Raw genomic sequence first — 20,195 nt, 5'->3', positions numbered from 1 at the left:
CTGGTTTTAGATGCCTTTGTGTGGATGCCTGTGTTCAGATGTCTGTGTGTTGATATCTGTGTGATATTGTAAACACCTTTTTAGAAAATGTAGTCACTACTGTTAGCAAATATCTTAAATACTGGATACATGACCAGCAGCCTCTGAGGAAAGAACACCCCAGAGCCAATTTTGAAAAGGGAGGATAAACACCAGAGAGAGAAATTTGAATGTAGCTTCTGCCATCAAAATGGGTGGAGAGGAATGGTGAACAGAGAATGTAGGGGAATGGAGAAATGAAAACGATCCTGGTTGTCAGTGCTGCTAAGGTCTATAGTGATGCCAGGTGCGGGTTTAGACTAAGTTACATCAGGCCGGCAGAAAAGAACACTCTTTTCCCAGCCCATGAAATGTTATTAATAGTCATGGGCAAGGTCACAGAGGGGAGGTGAGACAGCAGTAAGGAATTCAAAGCCTTCTCTGCCTCTAACTTATACAACCTTAGAAAGAGTAGGTTAGAAGCCAGAGTTGGAAACAAGAGAATCTAAGACAGCCAGCACATTTGTCTGGTGTGCTTGTATTGCTACAAAACACTGTCACAAGAAACTTATACTTACAATGTATATTTACATTCTGACTTGACAAAGTAGAAGGAAGATTTTACTTGTTTGCCTAATTATGCTTGCAGCTCATATAGGACTTGTGCCTGGGAAACGTTGGCAGTCTCCATGGAGATGTAATGAAATGTAAGTGGCCACATTCTATGAACACTCTGTTTTAACATTACCATCCATTGACAGGAGACATAAGTAGAAAAAGGAGGTGTTATTTCATGAAGGGACTGAGTAAACGCCCTGGATGAGAGCTGTTCTCTGAGCTGTGCAGTACAGACAGTTCTGGAATGTGTGATAATGTACACATCATTTAACAGGTGGCTTGGGCTGTGAGTCCCACTGGGCACCTTTTGCTTGACAGGCTCCCAGCACAGTTGTCTCTTCTGGAGAGTTGGGAAATCCTCTTCTGTCAGTGCATCAGTATATGAGGCTTTAGTGCTTGGAGGTCAGAGTGAGTGTTGAGGAGACCCGGAAGATCTGTGGGAGCATGTTACTCAGCTGGTAAAACATTTCTTCAGAAATACTCTGTAAGAGGGAAAAAGGGGAAAAGGTTTGCACTTGTTAGATCATCATTGGCATTTTCAATTTTTCAAAGTCTTTTGAAACGTAGATCTTGTTCTAGATAGGGAATATAACATGTAAAAATTATCTTTCATTATTGATTTAATTCCATAACTATAGATTAGGCTGCTTTTCTGGTTCCAACCCTCTGGGAACTTACATTCTACCAAGTAAAGATTCTGATTACTAGAGAAACCCCTAGTTGACAGCAGTGTGAGTAGAAATGAACTTCACTAGTTTTGCTAAGTTCTCAATAGAATTCAAAAATCATTGAGAGTAGCAGCACATGCCCCAATCAAAGCACAAGGCAGGGGCAGCACTGGGCAGGGGCAGGCAAATCTCTTGAGGCCAGTCTGGTCTACACAGTGAGACTGTCTTAAGAAATGGAAGGCTGCATCATCTGCTTCTGTTCTTCCTGTGTCCCTCTATGGTCTTCATAGCAGAAGGGAAGATGAATCAGTCACGTTCAGTTTGGAGGTTAAAGATCTGCAGAGCGGTGGGTGCTCACGTACTTGACAGTACACCGAGTGACTGGATGGCATCCAAATATACTTCTCCCCTTAAAGTCAGGGAACTATACTCTGTTATATAGAAGAGTTTAGCATGGCACACTTGGCTGTGTCTTTGAGGACGTGGGATCTACTGAGACAATACAGCGATGGGCTGGGCTGCGGTCTGCTCAGATAACACACCTGTGGTACCAGAAACTGCACTGTCCTAGAAATTCCTCCATCCCACGAAGCCATCTCCATCATGAAACCTGAAACAGAACAACAGGCTGCTGTGATGTGAGCTCTGGCCTTGGGTCCCACAACTCCCTTACTAAGATGAAAGGGAACTTAATTGTGGGCCTCATGTCTTGACCTCTTAGGTAGCCACATGTCCACAGGAAAGGCTAAGCCTCTGGGACAGATAAAGACCCACACTCCCATTCTCTATGCCAGAGAGGTTTAACAGTCTTGTCAACACTTTCAAAGGCCTACATGACCTTCATAGAATGCAGATAAACCAGATGATGAAAAATTAGTTCAGTACATGGCTCTATTTAAAAAAAAAAAAAAAAAAACTAAAAGGCAATCCAGAGCAGCCAGGATCTGCAGTGTGTAAGGAGCATGCCTCTGTGGTGGTTTACACGAACCATCAATCTGACAAGCTCTAGAACCACCCTGGAGACTCTCTGCATGCCTGTGGGGCTGACTGAGGTGGGATGACCTGCTCTCAGTGTGGGTGGCATCGTTCCATGGGCTAGGGTCCTAGACTGCATACACAGAAGACAGCTACCTGAGGACCAGCATTGACCGCTCAGTTTCTTGACTGAAGATGCAATGTGGCCAGACTCTGTTCCCGCTGCCAAGTCTTCCCTACTGTGACAGACTGTAAACCTCAGTCTGAGCCAAAAGAAACCTTTCTTCCTTCAGTTGATTTTGTCAGGCATTTTGTTTCAGCACCATTTGCAGTAATTTATGTTTCAAGACAACTAGAGCTATGTTTTCTTGTAACTGGTAAGAGATAAAATGATAAAGTCTATTATGAAATATTTGACTGAAGCACCAGGAACAGAAGCAACTTCTCTCTTTCCTTTGCTCTTCTTTCAATAGCTGGGATGTGACTGACACAGTAGCTGCTAAGCAGAGCCTGTGCTCACCTTTGACACACTTAAACACCAGTTCTGCTCTTCTTAAGCACCAGGGGATAGTCATTTCCTAAAAACAAAACCAAAACATATACATAAATATGTTTTCAACATAATTGCATATAAAAACAAAAACAAAACCCATATCATCACAAACATTTTTTATAATGTCAGATCTTTACCTACAATGTTGGGTGGACATATTTTGGAAAAATCCAGGCTAATCATCCCAGCTGGATTTCCTTGGTTTTTAGACATACAACTTCCAGCCAATAGACTATACTTAATGAGCCTAGCAAAGAGGACTTAAAAAACAAACAAACAAACAAACATATCTGTGAAATCTTAGTCAACCTGTGACACAAGGATTTCACCAAACATTCACTATTAGCATGGGAAATTCAACTGACCTGCACAATAACTACTGCAAGGGAAATAAAATGCTTAATTTACCATATAACACATTATTACAAAAGTAATGGCAATAAACAAATAAAGTAGCTCACAGCAGATGCCTGTTGGACGAACTCATTGTCTTCATTTTAACTTTTAATCTTTGGACAGAACACTCATGGACACACCAGACTATGCCCACACATTTTATACTTTACACAGCATATTAGTGAGCACTCCACTTTAAAGTCTATTTCTTTGCACCATCACCAGAATTGTCTTCTCATTCTGTTATCCTTTCATAACTATAAAACATATTTGTTATTTCATTATAGTGTCCTGGACTCACTTTGTAGACCAGGCTGGCCTCGAACTCACAGCAATCCACCTGCCTCTGCCTCCCTACTGCTGGGATTAAAAGCATGCGCCACCATGCCTAGCCATTATAGTGTTTCTTAAACTTTTGGAGTTCAGAATATTTTATACTTTAAAAATTACCAGAGACTACAGATCTTTGCTTATGCTGATTATATTTCTTCACATTTAGTTTGTTAAAATTAAGTGAGTTAAAAATACGGATTTAATTGAAACCCAATGATAAACCTGTGTTGCTATACAACATAAAACACATTTTAATGGAAAATAACTACAACACTTTAGAAGAGCAGGCTGTTTCTGGAACTCAGCCATCTGTCACTTTGGTCTCATGGTCCCTGCGTCCTGAGTCTCCGTGGGTCTGTCCTTAAGCTTAGTTCTTTTGTGGGTTCTTACTCAATGTCTCATTTCCTTAAGTACACATTTTTACTTATGATAAACAGTTACTAAAAATCACATGCATGAATCAAAGGCATAACTGAGTTTTTTGATTACTTTAAAACATTACTGTAAACAACATTTATGAAACCCCAGAGGACTAGCCTGAAGAATGAATTATTACATGATTTTAACGAAGCGCTTCCTTTACACATCTACATATATGTAACGGTATCACCTGACAGTAATTTGCTTTATAATCTACAGAAGAACTTATTAACACCAGGTAAAGGTCAGAAAACCTTTGTGAGTTGTGAGGAAAGAGCTCTGAACAATGCCAACATACAGCACGTGTTAACCGCCTGCATCATCGGTAGCGGTGGTAACCATGGGGGGCTGCAGTGCAGCTGAGCGGAGAGGACCTAGTGGGCTGAGCGGGAGTATATGGGAAAGCATTCACAGCGTCTCACTGCTCTTCTCATCCAAAGAGCATCACATTTTATCCACTAACGCCATGTTTCCTTGCTGCTTTTTATGTGCGATTAATATATGGCCCAAAGCAAATATCTGTGAGACAAATTAAGAACTTCACACTCTTCAGAACGCTGCAAATTAAGTTTCATCAATGCTACTGAGAAGACATAACAAATACCAACTCACGATCCCAGCATGGATCTAAAGTGTGAGCTAGTCTACAACACAGTCTAATTTGCAAATGATCCATACTGTCATACACAACTTATTTTAACCCACTGTTGTTTAGCAAAATGAGTCTGAAAAGAAATGCTAGGCAGTTACACATTTCCCCCAAATCTTTCATTTATCTATATAGCAATTCCATCTCATAAATAAGGTAGATGTTTGCCAGCTTTATTCTGTCATTTACTTTTTCTGATTAAAACTAGTACCTAAGCTGGGTGCAGTGGTGCACTCTTGTAACCCCAGCACTCGGGAGGCAGAGGCAGGCAGATCTTTGTGAGTACAAGGCCAGCCTGGTCTACAAAGCAAGTCCAGGACAGTCAAAAATACAGAGAATCCCTGTCTCAAAAAACAAAACAAAATAAAACAAAACCAAAAAACAAAAGCTAGTACCTAAGGGCGATGGACAGATGACTCAGCACTTAAGACACCTGCTGTTCTTGTAGAGGACACAGGTTCAAGTTCCAGCTCACGGCCATCTGCAGCTTCAGTTCCAGGTGACAAGCATGCACATGGTGCGCATATACACATGCAGGCCAACACTCACATACACTAAATCTCTCTCTCTCTCTCTCTGTGTGTGTGTGTGTGTGTGTGTGTGTGAGAGAGAGAGAGAGAGAGAGAGAGAGAGAGAGAGAGAGAGAGAGAGAGAGAGAGAGCACTTCACACTTCACCTACAAGAGTAGCCCGCAGAAGTTCAGAAGGCCATGAGAAGACATGCTCACTGCTTGTGGTCATGGCATGTGCAGTAGTTACACAAGAAGCTCACTCCCAGGAACACGCTTTAGACCATACTGTGGGTGGGACAGGCCTAGTGGGACAAGCAGCAGTATCAGATCGGCAAAGTGACTAAGTCCTGGCAACAAGTCTTAGTGATACACCAAAAGCTAAATGGATCAAATGACACACTTTGAAATTTGGAACCAAGTCAGAAAACTGGGCCATGCGACTATACTATATATCAAAAATAGACATTGTACTCAGAATAGATTCTAAAGACCTAAAACTAAAATTATTTCTCAATTTAGATTTTAATGCAAAAAAATATCTTCTACCTAAAAGTTATGACCATACATGGGCACTTGCATCTTTGGATGAGGGCTAAAGTTGAACTACTGGAGATTTTGTTTGTTTATTTTTTTATTTTTTTTTGAGACAGTGTCTTGCTACATAGTCCAGGCTGGTCTCAAACTTTTGGCAATCCTCCTGTGTCAGCCTATTGAAGGCTATAATTACAGGTATGTGGAACCAAGCCTAAGTCTCCGTATGTCGTGTTAGGTTTCCACTTTATGTCTTCAAAGTTAGAAACAAGATCTTCCGCATTCATGCACCAGTGGGAAGGATTACAAGATTATTCTTTATTCTCATGTATATGCCTTTGAGAAACTTGAAACATTTTTATAACTAAGTTTTATAGCCATTACAGAGGGTGAAAACATGGCTTTGGTTTTTTGGGGGAGGGCCAGGGGCAAGATCTCACTATGTAGGCCTGGCAGGCCTTGAACTCTTAAAGATCCATTGTTGGGGTTGATCTGTGGCTACTGAGTATTCAAATGTTAGTCGTTTGACCCCTAGATCTTTACTGTCCTATGAGCAAATTCTCACATATCCAAAATAACATGGCATAAACCGTGCATCCCAAATTATCCCTGATTGGCAATGAAAGTTGCCCACACCTGAGCTGGGTAGAGGAGAGATAGGCAGAGCCAAGGTTCTCGGGGTTTGGGGGTCACAGAGGTACCATGAGGAGGAGAGAGAGGAGGAAGAGAAAAGCAGGTTGCCATGGGTTAACGTGAACTAGCATGGCCAGGAGGAGCTTGCTCTGAGGATTGGCATGATGGAGAGAAGCAGCCCGAACGGAAAACATGTGCAAATATCTTATGGGGATTTTGGCTGAGAAATAGAGAAGATATCTTAGAGGGTTGATATCTGCCCAGCCAGAGTGCATTGAGGTTTATTAAAAATCTAACAGGTTTCTGTGTCTTTTATTTATATACTAGCAGGTTAAAGAATAACTGTTGCCTCAATAATTATATACATCAATATTAAATATTAATAATCATTTAGCCATCCAAGTGCTTTGCTTCCTGAGTCCTGAGACTAAAGTTCTTGAGTTTGTTTCTTATTTTTTAACATTAAAAAACAAGGCTATTACAACTACTTTGGAAAATGATTTGGCCATATCTGTCAAAGCAACTTATAAACATACCCCAATATTCAATAGTCCATCTCTAAGTTTATTTATAATAGAATCGTAAAAAACACTGTTCACAGCAGCATTATTTAGGAATAACCAGACACTCAGGACCCTGCACAACTCACACTTTTATGTCCTTGGCTATGCCATCTGAGTTTGTAGAATAAACTTCTTGACCTTGAATGGATGTTTAACTTTAACAAAGAAAATCTAGAAACCAGCCAAATGTACTTAAACAGTAAAATGGCTAAATAATTGTCATCGAGCCATACCATGTTATATATAGGAATGGGAAAACAGAATCCACGAGCACAGCAGAAAGACAAGAATGAACCTCACAGACAATACGGAACGACTGGAGCCAGAGCCAAGGCACTGCCCCGCACATGTGTTGATAAACAAATAGTTCTTTCTGCACAGTGTGGCTCCTGGAGGTCAGACTCAAGTTTTTAGGCTTGGCAGCAGGCACCTCTATCCAAAGAGCCATCTCCCCACCCCTCAGTCCTCACTGTTAAGTGAAAATCACAGATTCTCTTGTACAGAAAGGGGTTTAAGTAGCTGGGATTACATAAGCAGCTTCCAGGGTACAGGGAACCTTCCGTTCTGGATATGATTTGGGCACGAGTTGCAGGGATGTTCAGACAGATAAAAGCCATATGCCCCCAGCCCCACCCCGAGGCTGGTTTTGCTTTTCATATCTTCTTTCTTTTCAAGGTGCAAACAATTCCACAGTTACCCTGCCTGTCATGGCTCTCAGGGAACACTTCAGACCTCACCATTACTCTGACACCTTAACATGTGGCAAGCACGTTCAGAAATCCTGGATGAAAAACACCATCTGAAAACATTTTGGGATCCCTGCACAAAGCCTCTATACCCTGGGCTGTAGGCCTAGGACACACACCTCTATGCCCCGGGCTGTGCCATCTGAGTTTGTCAAATAAACTTCTTGACCTTGAGGCTGTTTAAATACAGCAAATGGGAAGCCTGTGGCTCAATCTACTTTTGTGAATTAAATTGGACACTTCCGAAGCAAACTTAATGTCCTGCAGCTGGCTGTCGCAATTTGAAGGGCAGCTTTTGTAATGCCGTGGGAGAGGGAACACTGTCGGATCAGATGTCTGCAAGTCAATCTGAACTGAGTGACTTTTGGAAACAGTGTTTTTGAGGTTGTTTCCCACCTACGTATAACCATTTTTATAAGCTGGTTAACCAGGAATCCAGCTGCAGGAATGTCTGGATGTTTCCTTGTGGCAGAAATTCATCACAGTTGTCACTCCCTAGAGACCCTTTTATAGATGACTAGTTAGTGAGGATCACTGAAACATTCGCCACAGAACTGAAAGTTTACAAAGCCTTGTCCGTCTCTCCTGATGGGGAGAGTGGGGCTGGAGGAGTGAGTGAGTGAGAAACAGGAAAGTGTGGGGCTGCCCCCACAGGGTGCTAACACAATCCTCTTGACTTAAACAGTTCTTAAACTTAAATGTTCTCTCTGAGCGAAGACCCCCAGACTGGAGTGTAAGCTGGAAATCACATAGCACCCGCACTTAAAAGGAATGAGTACAAGAGTAAAGTGAGCCCTTTGTAATATGCTCAGTCCTGGGGGTGGGGAGGCTTAGTTCTTTATACTCTCTTCTATAATACAGCATTTAAGTACATTTTTATTTTGGTAATAACTTTTGGTGAGGGATGATTTTATGTCAACTTGACACAAGCTAAATTCATCTGAGGGGAGGGAACTTCAATTTAGACATTTCCTCCATAAGATCTTTCTATACTCAAGCCTGTAGGGAATTTTCTTAATTCATGATTGATGGGGGAGGGCCTAGCTCATTGCGGGTGGTGTCACCCCTGGACGGGTGGTTCTGGGTTCTGTAAGAAAGCAGGATGAGTAAGCCAGGGGGAGTCGGCTAGTAAGCATCACCCCTCCATGACCTCTGCATCAGCTCCTGCCTCCAGGTTTCTGCCTCCTTTCCTGTCTTCCTTCAATGGTGAACAGAGCTGTGGAAGTGTAAGCCACATAAACCCTTTCCTCAAACTCTTTCCTCCCCACGATGCACTGGCCTGGTGTTTTGTCACAGCAATGGTAACCCTAACTAGGACAGTCATCAATGGCAAGCTTCCTTCTGAGCATTCGATCTGCAGAGCTGACAACAACTTTTATAAATGCATCTGGCTAGTGTAGCAGTTCACATGTGTGATCTTGGCACTCTGGAGGCTGAAGCAGAGGTTTGAGGCCTTGTCATGAGTTTGAGGTCAGCCTGGGCTACGTAATGAGTACCAGGCCAGCCAAGGCTACAGAGCCTTGTCTCAAATAAACAAAGAAATGAAAAAATATAAATACCCACACTTCCTTCACCCCTCCCCCAAATAAGACAAAACAGTGCCCACGCTGAGAGGCTGACCGGCAACTCTTTATCTGCTTGTTTTGAGGAAGGGCTTATTTATTTATGAGAGGAACTCCCCCAAAGGAATTTACTTGCCTACACTGGATTGCAGCTCATTTGTCCCTTTAGCTTACTGAAGTTGAATTTTAGCCTTTGTTTAATTTCTACAACTTATTCCCTATACTTAGTTTTCACAGGAGTGAGGGAAGCCAGCAGAAGGGAAGCAGCCACAGTAGGTGAATGATTGTGCCACGTCTTAACTGTACAAGCCCACATTGTTACATCAACAAGACATCCTTGAGAAGATGCTAAGGCGAAGCTGGCTTCTTCTTGCTGGCTAGAGTGCCTTTCTATTGCCTACTGGTGCATATTCAGAGGCTGCAAACCTGTCTTAGCACTGGCCAAAGCCAAGTGCAGATGTGAAGGTAAATGAACCAGGGAAGGAAGAGGAAGTGGAGGGGAAGGGTGGGGAGGCAGGAGGAGGGGAAGGGTGGGGAGGCGGGAGGTGGGAGGCGGGAGGTGGGAGGCGGGAGGCGGGAGGCGGAAGGCACATTTCTTATGCAAAGGAAAAGACTCTCTAGAATTCCTTGTTTACTGGTATCAAGCAACACTATTCTTTTCTGAGCATTACTCAACATATTATATGTCACTCAATTCAACGGACCCAACAGGAGATACAAAGACCACCAGTTAAAAGTCACAGCTGGCGTGGTGGCACATGCCTTGAATCCCAGGACTCAGGGAGGCAGAGGCAGGTAGATCATTGTGGGTTGTAGGCCAGCCTGGTCTACAAAGAGAGTCTAGAATAGCCTAGACTACACCTTGTCTTGAAAAACAGGAACAAAACAAAACAAAACCAAAACCAAACAAATAAGAAAGTCACCCTCTAAAACGTAGGTTGTTAGCAGTGTTGCCATGTACCACGGCCAGGGATTTCTGCCTACCTCTGACATGTCATGCACCAGCAGGAGAGGGATGCTTATCGTTGTGATGTCATGGGTACAGCAAACCTTGAGGATATTTCGGAGTCCCATGATAGCAGGATCCCGAGCAGTGATATTTCCTGATTTCACATTGTCATCCACACAGAGATGGAAAGCCACGTGGATTTCCGAGAGATTAGAATGACGTGTAATATAAAATTCTCCTGTGAACAACAAATGCAGCCATGATTTTCAAAAACTCGAGTCACACTCACCCGAAGCTTTATTTAAGTAGCCATGGGGGAAGCCAGTGTGTTGACTTCATCTCAGGAAGCAACTGCGATCATGGCCCTTTATTCTTAAAGAAAAGCAATTAAAATAAGAGATAATAGCTAGTTTGTCAAGAGGGTTACAAAGTGACATGAAGTGACCCTTGGATTATAGGTAAATGAGAGTTTATAATCTCTATTCAACATAAATGCTTAAAATGTGAAATTTTATGTGTCCAAAATTTGCCTTCCTGCATCCTGTTTGCTCTCACATCTCAGCCGACTGGCCAATCTCTGCTTATCGGTTTCTGAGATCAGAAATACAGAAATTGCACTCAACCCCCTTCTTAATTATCTACCCCACCCACTGATCTCTTTGCTCTCATCCTGTATGATGTAAACTTCTTCACAGACCCCGATGATTCAAACACACTGTGCAGCACCCTCTCACTCAAGCGCACTCAGCAGGTGAAAGAGCCAGCTCTTTACGATGGCCTACAGGCCTTCCTAGCTCAGACGAGGCCTTTTCCTGCAACACCCTCGCCTCACCTCTCCTCTTTGACCAGCTCTTCAAACCCATGGGGACTTTTTGTCAATTCAGGCTGATGCCTACAAGGCTTTGCTCCAAGCTCTCCAAGATGTGACTCCATCAGTCATATCTCAGACCAAATGTCACCCCTTAGAAAACCTATCCTGATACAGGGCTCCTCCACCTGTCACACACTTCTTATTTCCATTCTGTTTTATTTTCTCCTTAACAGTGACATCCTGTCATTTACATAAATTATGTTAAAGAGAGTATTGTTTATGGTTTGTGGCTAATGAGAGCTTTTTCTAACTTAATAATCCATCTCTAGCAGATAGAAAATTCTCAATAAAGATTTGTTGAATGCATGAATGCGTGATCTGCCCTCCCAGAAGTTTATGGGAAAGCTTCTACAATTAGCCCTTACCTTCAATTTCATTCATCCTTGCCTCTAATTATATTGGAGATTTATTTTTTAAATCTAATATATTTGTATTTAAAAATTCTTATTAGGCCCCTACCAAGAGCCAGTGTGGAACGGTGGCATGGTTATGAAGTTGAGCCTGCTGGAGAAGTCCCTGGACTGATGAAGGGAACATACAGGGAGCTCTAGGCAAATGACAGACTATATAGTTCTTCAAAGAAAGAATGGCCCATGCCTTATAGTACTGCCATCCACAGCAACCCATCTGGTCAAACAATTCCATATGGGGTACTCACTGGAGTACCACAGAAGGAAAAGCAATGTTACTGACAGTCAGACTACATGACCACTTGAGCAGATGGACACACCAATAGACAGGGATGTTAATTCACATGTGAAGATAATCTTCCTTGCAGTATGTGACTTCACCTTGGGAAATATCCTACAGTACTGTGAATGCCACTGCTTTAGAGTTGTTGACCTGACAATTCAGGTAAAGGAGAAATATCTTGCTGGCTTTGTGACATCCAGACATTAGGTAACACATGTCTAGTATTGTCTTCAAGAACAGATCATATATAAACTCACATCAGAAGTTACTCATGTGTATGAAAGCATGGCCCAAAGTATTTAAGGGATGTATATTCTGTACTAATACACTAAATTGCAGTGTAATAGTAGTCATTGTGCAATTGGTAGACTTTTTTAAAGTATAAACTCATATCTGAATGTTTTATTTGCCTTTTCATTGAAATTTTGCAGGGGTGTAAAAATTCAATTATGAAAAACAGTTGAAACAAGTTATATATTGCCTTGCTTATATAGATGAAATTTACCTTAAAAGTTACAACTCAGTGGCTTAATATTACAAAATAAGTTCATCTATCTGGCTACTTACTAGCTACTTCAAGTCTTAACATTCATTTTCCTTTTATAAATACTGATGGTATTTGGTTTATTAAAATCAGTGGCCTGGGCTGCCCACCTGAGGCCATGTTAATGTCTACAGTCCATGCTGCCCCAAGAGTCACGTGATTCCGTGGCCCTGCTGTGCTTGGAGGCCGTGTTGATGTCTGTGGCCCATGTTACCACTAAAGGCCATGGGAATGCCCATGCTCTGTGCTGCCACCTGAGGCCATGTGACGTCTGTGGCACATGCTGTAGCCAGAACCCAGGTGGAATCCATGAACCATGCTGCCACTGACTGTAAAGGGCAAAGAAGCTTCTTTTGCAGTAGTGTCAATGACTGCAGACTCAAGTTGAGCATGAGAAACATGAAAGGCTTCAGTGACAGCTCCCACAAACAAACAAACAATCTGGACAGGAAGCCATGGAGGGGAACTCTAAAAATTGTGATAAGGACACTGAAGTGTATCTGTTCACAGTTGATGGCTTCTGGGGGTGGGGAGGGACTCAGTTTTCATTAAGGGGCTGGGCCATTGGGAGTCTGACTATGCTCCAGTGTATATGGGCAATACAATTTGGACTTGGTAACATTTTTCTCTTCTTTTTTCCTCCTCTTGTTTTGGGGGAGGTCACAAGAGTCAGGTTGGACCTGGGAAGTGAATGTGATGGGTGCATTATGTGAAACTTCCAAATAGTCAATAAAAATATTTTATTAAAAAAAAACTAAAAAGAAATCAAGAATACAAAAAGGGAAGCCAGATGTACTACTTTTCAATATTTGTATGAGATAGCAAATGTTTTTTGGGAAAATATAAAAGTACTTTGGCCAGGTGAGTGTCTCAGTGGATAAAGGCACTTACTGCCAACACTGATGACATGTTTGGTCCCCAGGACCCACGTGGTAGAAGGAGAAAACTCATGTGGCACCGTGGCACGTACACACACATGAACACAGACAAAATGCAGACAAATATCTAAACAAATATAAAGTACTCAGTAGGCTTCTGCACTTTAGCATCTTTTGTTTCCAGTGTGTATGAGCTGTACTTAAAGATGCCTCTCACAGGATCTGGGCAAAAACTTTCCTCTAGACACAAATAAGCTAACAAACTAGAAGAACACAAACAAAGGACAGGGATAGAGATTTGAAATAAGCTGGCCAAAGAGAAAGTGAAAGGGAACACATGTGGTGAGAAGGCAATGAGAGACACAGGCTGCTCGTCAGAATGGAGCAGACCATATGAGGCAGGGATCCTCAGGGCGTCCTAACTGCCTGCAGACGCCCAGCAGAGGGACTCCCAGCACTGGACTTGGGCTGCGGCCAGCACTGAGGGAGGACGACTTAGTGAGCCAGTCAGGTGCTCCTAATCCCCAATCTGGCACTGCTTTGTCCGTCCTTAAATGACTTTGCCTCTTGGTCTCACTTTACCCATTAATAAAATGGGGGCCAGTTCAGGTGCTGGCAGTAGTAACTAGTTGCTAAGCTACCGTAGAGAAGGGTCGGGGTTGGAAGTGAAGCAGACCTGCTGCTCTCTCCAGCGCTGTAGGTGAGGCTGCGAGCTCACTTCAACTTTCTCAGCCGGCACCTTGGGCAGGAAATGTGGGAATCAGGCCTAACTGCTTTTCTACGAGGTTCCTGTAAGAACTGGATGGCCTGTTAAGTACCTAGAGCATAATAAAGCAACAACTATTCCTGGGTTAAGGGGAAAGAAATAAGATAAAAACATACTGTATGAAAAAACATTTTTAGGGGCTGGAGAGATGGCTCAGCGGCTAAGAGCACTGACTGCTCTTCCAGAGGTCCTGAGTTCAATTCCCAGCAACCACATGGTGGCTCACAGCCATCTATAATGGGATTTGATGCCCTCTTCTGTCATACATGCAAATTAAACACTCAAATAAGTAAATAAATAAATATTAAAAAAAAGAAGAGAAAAAGCATTTTTAATTAAAAATTTAAAAATGGAGATATTTTTCACCTCCCATCATTATGGTAACTATGTTTGCTATGGAAATTCAGATGCTGTCAATATATATATGGCAGACAGTTTAATATCTCTTTCCTAACTCAGACTTAAGGCATATCATTCCTTGTTCAGTGGTAATGACACTAACTCATAGGCTTTTTTTAAAGGAAGGAAATAAATAGAACAATAACAAGATGTAGGCACTTCCAAAGCAGTAAAGGCCAGCACACGCCTCAGAAGCCACAGTGTGGTGGCTTGGGTCCACAGAGAACAATAGATAAATGGTCCACATGGGGAGGAAACGGCTGTGGTGATTCTAACATTATCCACGGGGGCAGGAGATGCGAAGGTGGGAGGAAACATGGAGGCTGACGACCACAATCGGATGGGCTATGCCGTCTAAGAGGAACGCAGAAATGGGAATGGCTTTTCCTTAAATTAGTGACATGGCCTGCATGCTCAAGATCTGAGGAAGGAAATGTGAGAAACTACCTAAAAGAGACTAGGAAACTATCAAGGAAGGGCTATTTTTGAGACTATAAAACCTACCATTATGTTTAAGAGTTCACTCTACAAAGCACAGTCAGGGCTCCCATGTGGTGCCTGGGCATGGGAATGACCATAAGAACCAGCAAGTGAATTCAGCCAGATGGAGGACTGAGAGCTTGTGCTCCAGCAGTTAAACGTGTTCAATAAAACAGCGTGGGAAGACACAGAGGCAGAAAGGTGTGAGGGGACATGTGAACAGGCGCCTACATCAATGGCCCTGCTACAAGTTCAACCAGCTTCTTCTCTGTGCACTACTGCTTATATTTTAGAGTAAAGTCACCTCTTTGTTCATTCCTAAGTAACTAAGAATCTGTGACTAGGAGGCGACTAGAAACATAATCATGAAACTTTTATGTGACTTTGTGGGGTTTCTACGTGGATCGAGAAGTCATTTCTAGTATAAAGATGAGGCTTTGCATTAAAGAAGGTGTGTGAGCATGTGTTACACAGATACAAGTGCTGTTTCAATGGGATGTCTGAGAAAACATTTTAGACGTGAATGTAATAAAAATGCATGTTTCAAATCTACTATTTTAATGTGTGTGAGTATAAGAAAGCCGCAATTTAGAACAAAACAATACTTACCAGGTAAGATATTTAAAAAATTTCTCTCAGTGTTCTTAGATTTATCATCACTTCCTCCATTTTGGTTTCCAGAATCTATTCATAAAGAAAATACAACATGTAGAAATATTGCCACGTTTGAAATTATATTACCCCTACTCTTCCAACACAATCACAATAACAAAAGTGTGGTACGTGTCTCGCTGTTCCTGGCATTCTGCTCCAGGCTTCACATGCAGCTCACAATTCCCGAGCTCCATGACTTTGCCTACTCCCCTCCTCTGCTCTGTTCTCCCTACCTCTGCTCTCTTCTCCTCTCACATTCTTTTTTCTTACCTGGAAGTAGACTCAGGCACTTGCAAACACTAAGTATGTACACTAGAATTTAGCTACATCTCTTAGTTTCATATACAAGAGAAGAAAGGCTTCAGTAAGTTGTTCCCTAAGTAGGGGTGCACAGGGAAAAGGTGGGGCCAGCCTCGACCCCACATGGTTCGGCCACAGTGGAGTTGCCAACACTCTAGTTTTCTTCTGAGAGGTCAGGGCACTAAGTTAGCTGCACATAAAATAACTTCATTAGATAGCTGTGGTGTGTCCATCTTTATTTTTAGCCTCTGACTCACTGTTGTTGATATAACCTGCTCTGGACTACACAGACAGCTAGCAACACCAAGGCTCATTTTATATTCAGCACATTCTTCAAATTCACTGTTTCATCTGACACTATATACAACTGATTTCAGCAGATGGGTGATACTGTTTCAAGCAGAACTTTTTCAGCCAATGGTTTTTGTGGTTGTTGCTTTTGGTTCTTCAAGACAGGATTTCTCAATGTAACAGCACTGGCTTTCCTTGGACTCGCTTCGTAGACCAGGCTGACCTCAAACTCACAGTGATCTGCCTGTCTCTACCTAGATTTTTTGTTTTTTGAAGCATGATTTTTTTCTTAGAAGGATAAATGTTGGGTAATGAGAGATATTTTAATTAACATATATTATTAAGGCTGAACACATTATTTACGTGAATACACATATCTTAATAGAAAATACACCTGGATTTTATAAGAATTCTCTTGTCACAAATACAAAACGAGTACTGCCTTTCAAAGTAGCTATTTTCTAGGGGCTATCTATTTACTCCAGATGAATAAAAAACTGTTTTGGAATCTATTTTGAAATGGCATGCCATATTAGAAAACAGACTTTCAAATTACTAAACAGTATATACACCAAAACATTAACTCTAATATAGTATCTGAATGCTGACAAGTTGATGTCGTTCACTTCGTCACATAACCACATGCATTTTGTGACCTAGTAGAGAATCGTAGATAGAAGGCTCGGAACTGTTCGTGTGCACATTTCGTGTAACAAAGCAGAGCCTGGCAGTTGACGTGCATCAGATAAGCAGTGGGTTACAGCACAGACTGCAACGAACAAATCCCCCAATTCTGGCTACACAGGAAATGAACAAACAATCTCCATGAAAGAAACGAGACCCAGTGAGTTGCACACCAACTGGTTGTCGAGTGCCAGTCAGCCCTGAAAACATCCACACAAGTAACATTACATGGCCTCAACAAGTTATATTTGGGGATATATATGTATATACAAATGCAATATATGCGTGTGATACAACTTATGGGAAAAGAGACCATGGATTTAAAGGAGAGTGGGGAAAGGTAGACGGGAGGATTTGGAGGAAGGGAAGGGAAGGGAGAAATGTTTTAAATACTGTCTCAAGGTAAACGAAAGAAGAGAAACAAGTGAGAACAGCTCACAGTCGCTCTCTGTCGGTGTTTAATGAGTAACACCTTGCTTAGGAACATAAAGAGGTGATAGTCATTAAAAAACATAATGTCCACATATCAGAACTGTAGAAATATAACAACCACAGTAAAAAAATAAACAAAACATCTTAGAATAAACAGGTATTTGTATGTCAGGATGCAAACATAATAAATATGTAGTCATGTGAAGAAAAAGAAAGCCGAGAAAGTGTTTTCCCAAGACTTTTCTATAACATACAAGTGCCTTTAAGAGGCTGAAGGAGGAAGATCACAAGTTCAAGGTTAGCCTGGGCTACACAGTGAGTTCTGGGAAAGCTGGGGACAAACTAAGACCCCATCTCAAAACAAACAAACAAAAAAAGAAAGTTGTCGCTTCTACAGCGACTCATCCGACTGCTTCATTTAGATCACAGTGGAGTTGCCCTAGCTGAAACAACACGCCATGCCACACACATGCCCTAACTACAGGTACTTTAAAAACATTCTGCCATGTACTGCATGCTATTTCTCACAGACAGACTTCAAATCCTCCTCCTTCTCCCACACGTGTCATGATCTCAACCTTTAGTACTAATGATATTAAAATAGCCATGGAAGGAGCTGGAGGGAGGAAAGGGGAAAGTTATATGATTATATTTTACTTAAATTTATTATAATTTTAAAAATATGTGAAAAATATTTCTGATTATATCATCACTAGCTTGAGTGAGGTGGAGGAAGATGATGCCTGAGTAAGAGGTCAGTCGCACTGAAATATTCTATAAAGTCCTTTGGCAGGATTGCCTCCATACTGACTTCCTGTGAATACAATACATGCTGCTACAACAGAGACACAAGTACCATTGGTAAAGAGATAAACCAAGGAGCAGTGGCCAGCACTGTAAATATTAAATGGAGCATATGTGCCACTGACCACAGACATGCTTACTTCTTATACATGTGCACCACGATTGATGCACAATGTTATTTATGCACTGCTACTTACAATTAAATAATGAAGATAAATACCTGCTAATAGGGGACTGAGTGGTACCAGGTACCCTGTAATGCACGGTTACACAACTTCTACGTGCTTTAGTGCTCACCTCCAGGCCAGCAGTATGGCTGGGGGCTAGAGTAAGCATGCTAGCTTTAGGGATGCTGTTTTACTGACCGCGAGCCTCCTTGCACTTGCTCCTGCGCTGGGTTCTCGCGTACAGTGCCACCTGCTGGACAACCTCCAGTTGCTCTTCGATCCGTGGGAAGTGGAAGTCCGTGCATTCTTGGCAAACCGTGGCAAAATCTAAGGGATCCAAAGTATGAACAAGCTTCTAAATGTGAACCATTTTATCAATGGCTTATAGAAAATGAGATCTGAGAGACAGAGTGAAGTATGTAAACATGATTTCTTCTTGTTTCTAATACCTGTGCATTAAGTTAGGGCACAGCAATACCGACACTTCACTCTCAGGAGAGAACAATCACCATCCAAGAACACTCTAATGCGACTCCATGTCTTCTTTAACTAACAGACACTTTGATTATAATATATCCCCAATCTCTACAAATTATAAAAAAAGCTGTTTTGGTTTTTGGTTTTGTTTTGGTTTTGGTTTTGGTTTTGGTTTTTTTTAACTTGGAAGGAATGGGAGATCACTCGGCAGAACTTGATTCTAAAATGAAAATGCACTTATAGCTGGATTATTATTTTTTACTTCAACCTGAAATAAGAGTCTTCTTCTATACGAGTATTATGCATGGCACCTTAGGAAGAACCAGATATCCTTGAGCTCCTTATGAATGTTAAGGTAGCTGGGGCTGCACAGTTTCTTTGCTGTCCTCTTATTTGGCATGGCCAGGACTTCTCATGTTTGTGATATACTGACATACGGCTGAGTTTCTCATAATTCCTTTATGAAAATGGTTTCATCTGAAAGCTGGTATAGCGGCGCATGTCTGTTATTCCAGCACTTCAGAAGCAGAGGCAGGAGGACTGCTTTGAGTTCAAGATCAGCATGGGCTACAGTGTGAGACTCCTCTACAGGAATGGTGTTACTGAGAGAAAGTCAATGAGTATGCTTGGTGTCTCCTTACCTCTTTTGATGCCACTGTATGAATTAATTCGGTTATCTACTAGTAAGACTAGGCCGCAGAGTGATGTGGAGTAAAGCGACAATGCTGTCTGTAGCCGGTGCAGTTTCACACCGCTCCCATGAGCTCTTTTATGCTTACAGAAGTCCAGCATGTCTGCTCTCAGCAATCGCAGATTGTGCATGGTCTTCAGCTGGGCTCCTAGGGGTGGACAGCATAACAGAGAGACACTGAGGCAGTGACAGAAATCCTGTAGCAGATGCAAACTTCCATGGCAGGACTCTAGGTAAACCCGTGTTCCGAATAATAACTAGAAGTGGGCTCTTTGACTTTCAATCTTAATAGCTATCATAATTTATCTACAAATATAAAAGCCAAAGCACAAGACACACGGTACACAGGCCTTCATGAGAGGGATGTAACGTGCAATTAGAAGGAATGGGTACACCTTGCTCACAGCAGGAGTTTGTACTCCTGAGGAAGAGTCCAGACGCTCCTTGCGGCAGTTAAAAGAGCTTCCATACCCAAGTGAATGGTGAAGCTCTCCTCCAGCTTTCTCTGCTCCTCGTAAATCCTTCCAATGGCCTCTGCAGATTCTCGGAACTGACTCGGCTGAACTTTAATTTCCTCACTGAAATTAAGACAGTAATTGTTAGACTCTCATTGCATATTCACCAGAATTTTTTTTCTTAGAGGAAAATAAATTCACCATGAAATGAGAGAGAACTGAACAGCTGACAGCAGAGCTTAATTTATTCCGAAACTCATCCTTAATCCATGGTGACAAGTAAAACCATAAGAAGCAACAGGTTTAAAGGCCCCACTTGTCCTTCCACTTCCTCCCAGTAAGCAATGCGGATTATTCTTTTCAGTCATTACAATATCAGCTAACACACTGCCACTTAATATTTCCTAGTGGCTTAAAGCGATTCAGGGATTGACTGATAAACTAATATGTATTATCTTTAAAAAGCCATATTGGACATGACAGG

General features: G+C 42.0%; 1 protein-coding gene across 1 annotated transcript in view; it reads right to left on the bottom strand.

Annotated features, from left to right (window-relative positions):
* Positions 1-847: 847 nt before the first annotated feature.
* C13H12orf4 (chromosome 13 C12orf4 homolog) overlaps positions 848-20,195 on the bottom strand; it is a 32,727-nt gene continuing 13,379 nt past the window's right edge. The window contains exons 6-13 of the mRNA XM_051155425.1: positions 19,728-19,834; positions 19,207-19,404; positions 18,287-18,415; positions 15,366-15,440; positions 10,161-10,363; positions 2,800-2,857; positions 1,847-1,914; positions 848-1,118 (exon numbers count right to left, since the gene is read on the bottom strand). Coding sequence (XP_051011382.1) covers positions 1,026-1,118; positions 1,847-1,914; positions 2,800-2,857; positions 10,161-10,363; positions 15,366-15,440; positions 18,287-18,415; positions 19,207-19,404; positions 19,728-19,834 — 931 coding nt within the window. The 3' untranslated portion in view covers positions 848-1,025. The remainder of the gene's footprint in view (positions 1,119-1,846; positions 1,915-2,799; positions 2,858-10,160; positions 10,364-15,365; positions 15,441-18,286; positions 18,416-19,206; positions 19,405-19,727; positions 19,835-20,195) is intronic.

This window comes from Acomys russatus, chromosome 13 (assembly GCF_903995435.1).
Source record: "Acomys russatus chromosome 13, mAcoRus1.1, whole genome shotgun sequence".
Taxonomy (NCBI): Eukaryota; Metazoa; Chordata; class Mammalia; order Rodentia; family Muridae; genus Acomys; species Acomys russatus.
This window is presented reverse-complemented; position numbering and strand designations above follow the sequence as displayed.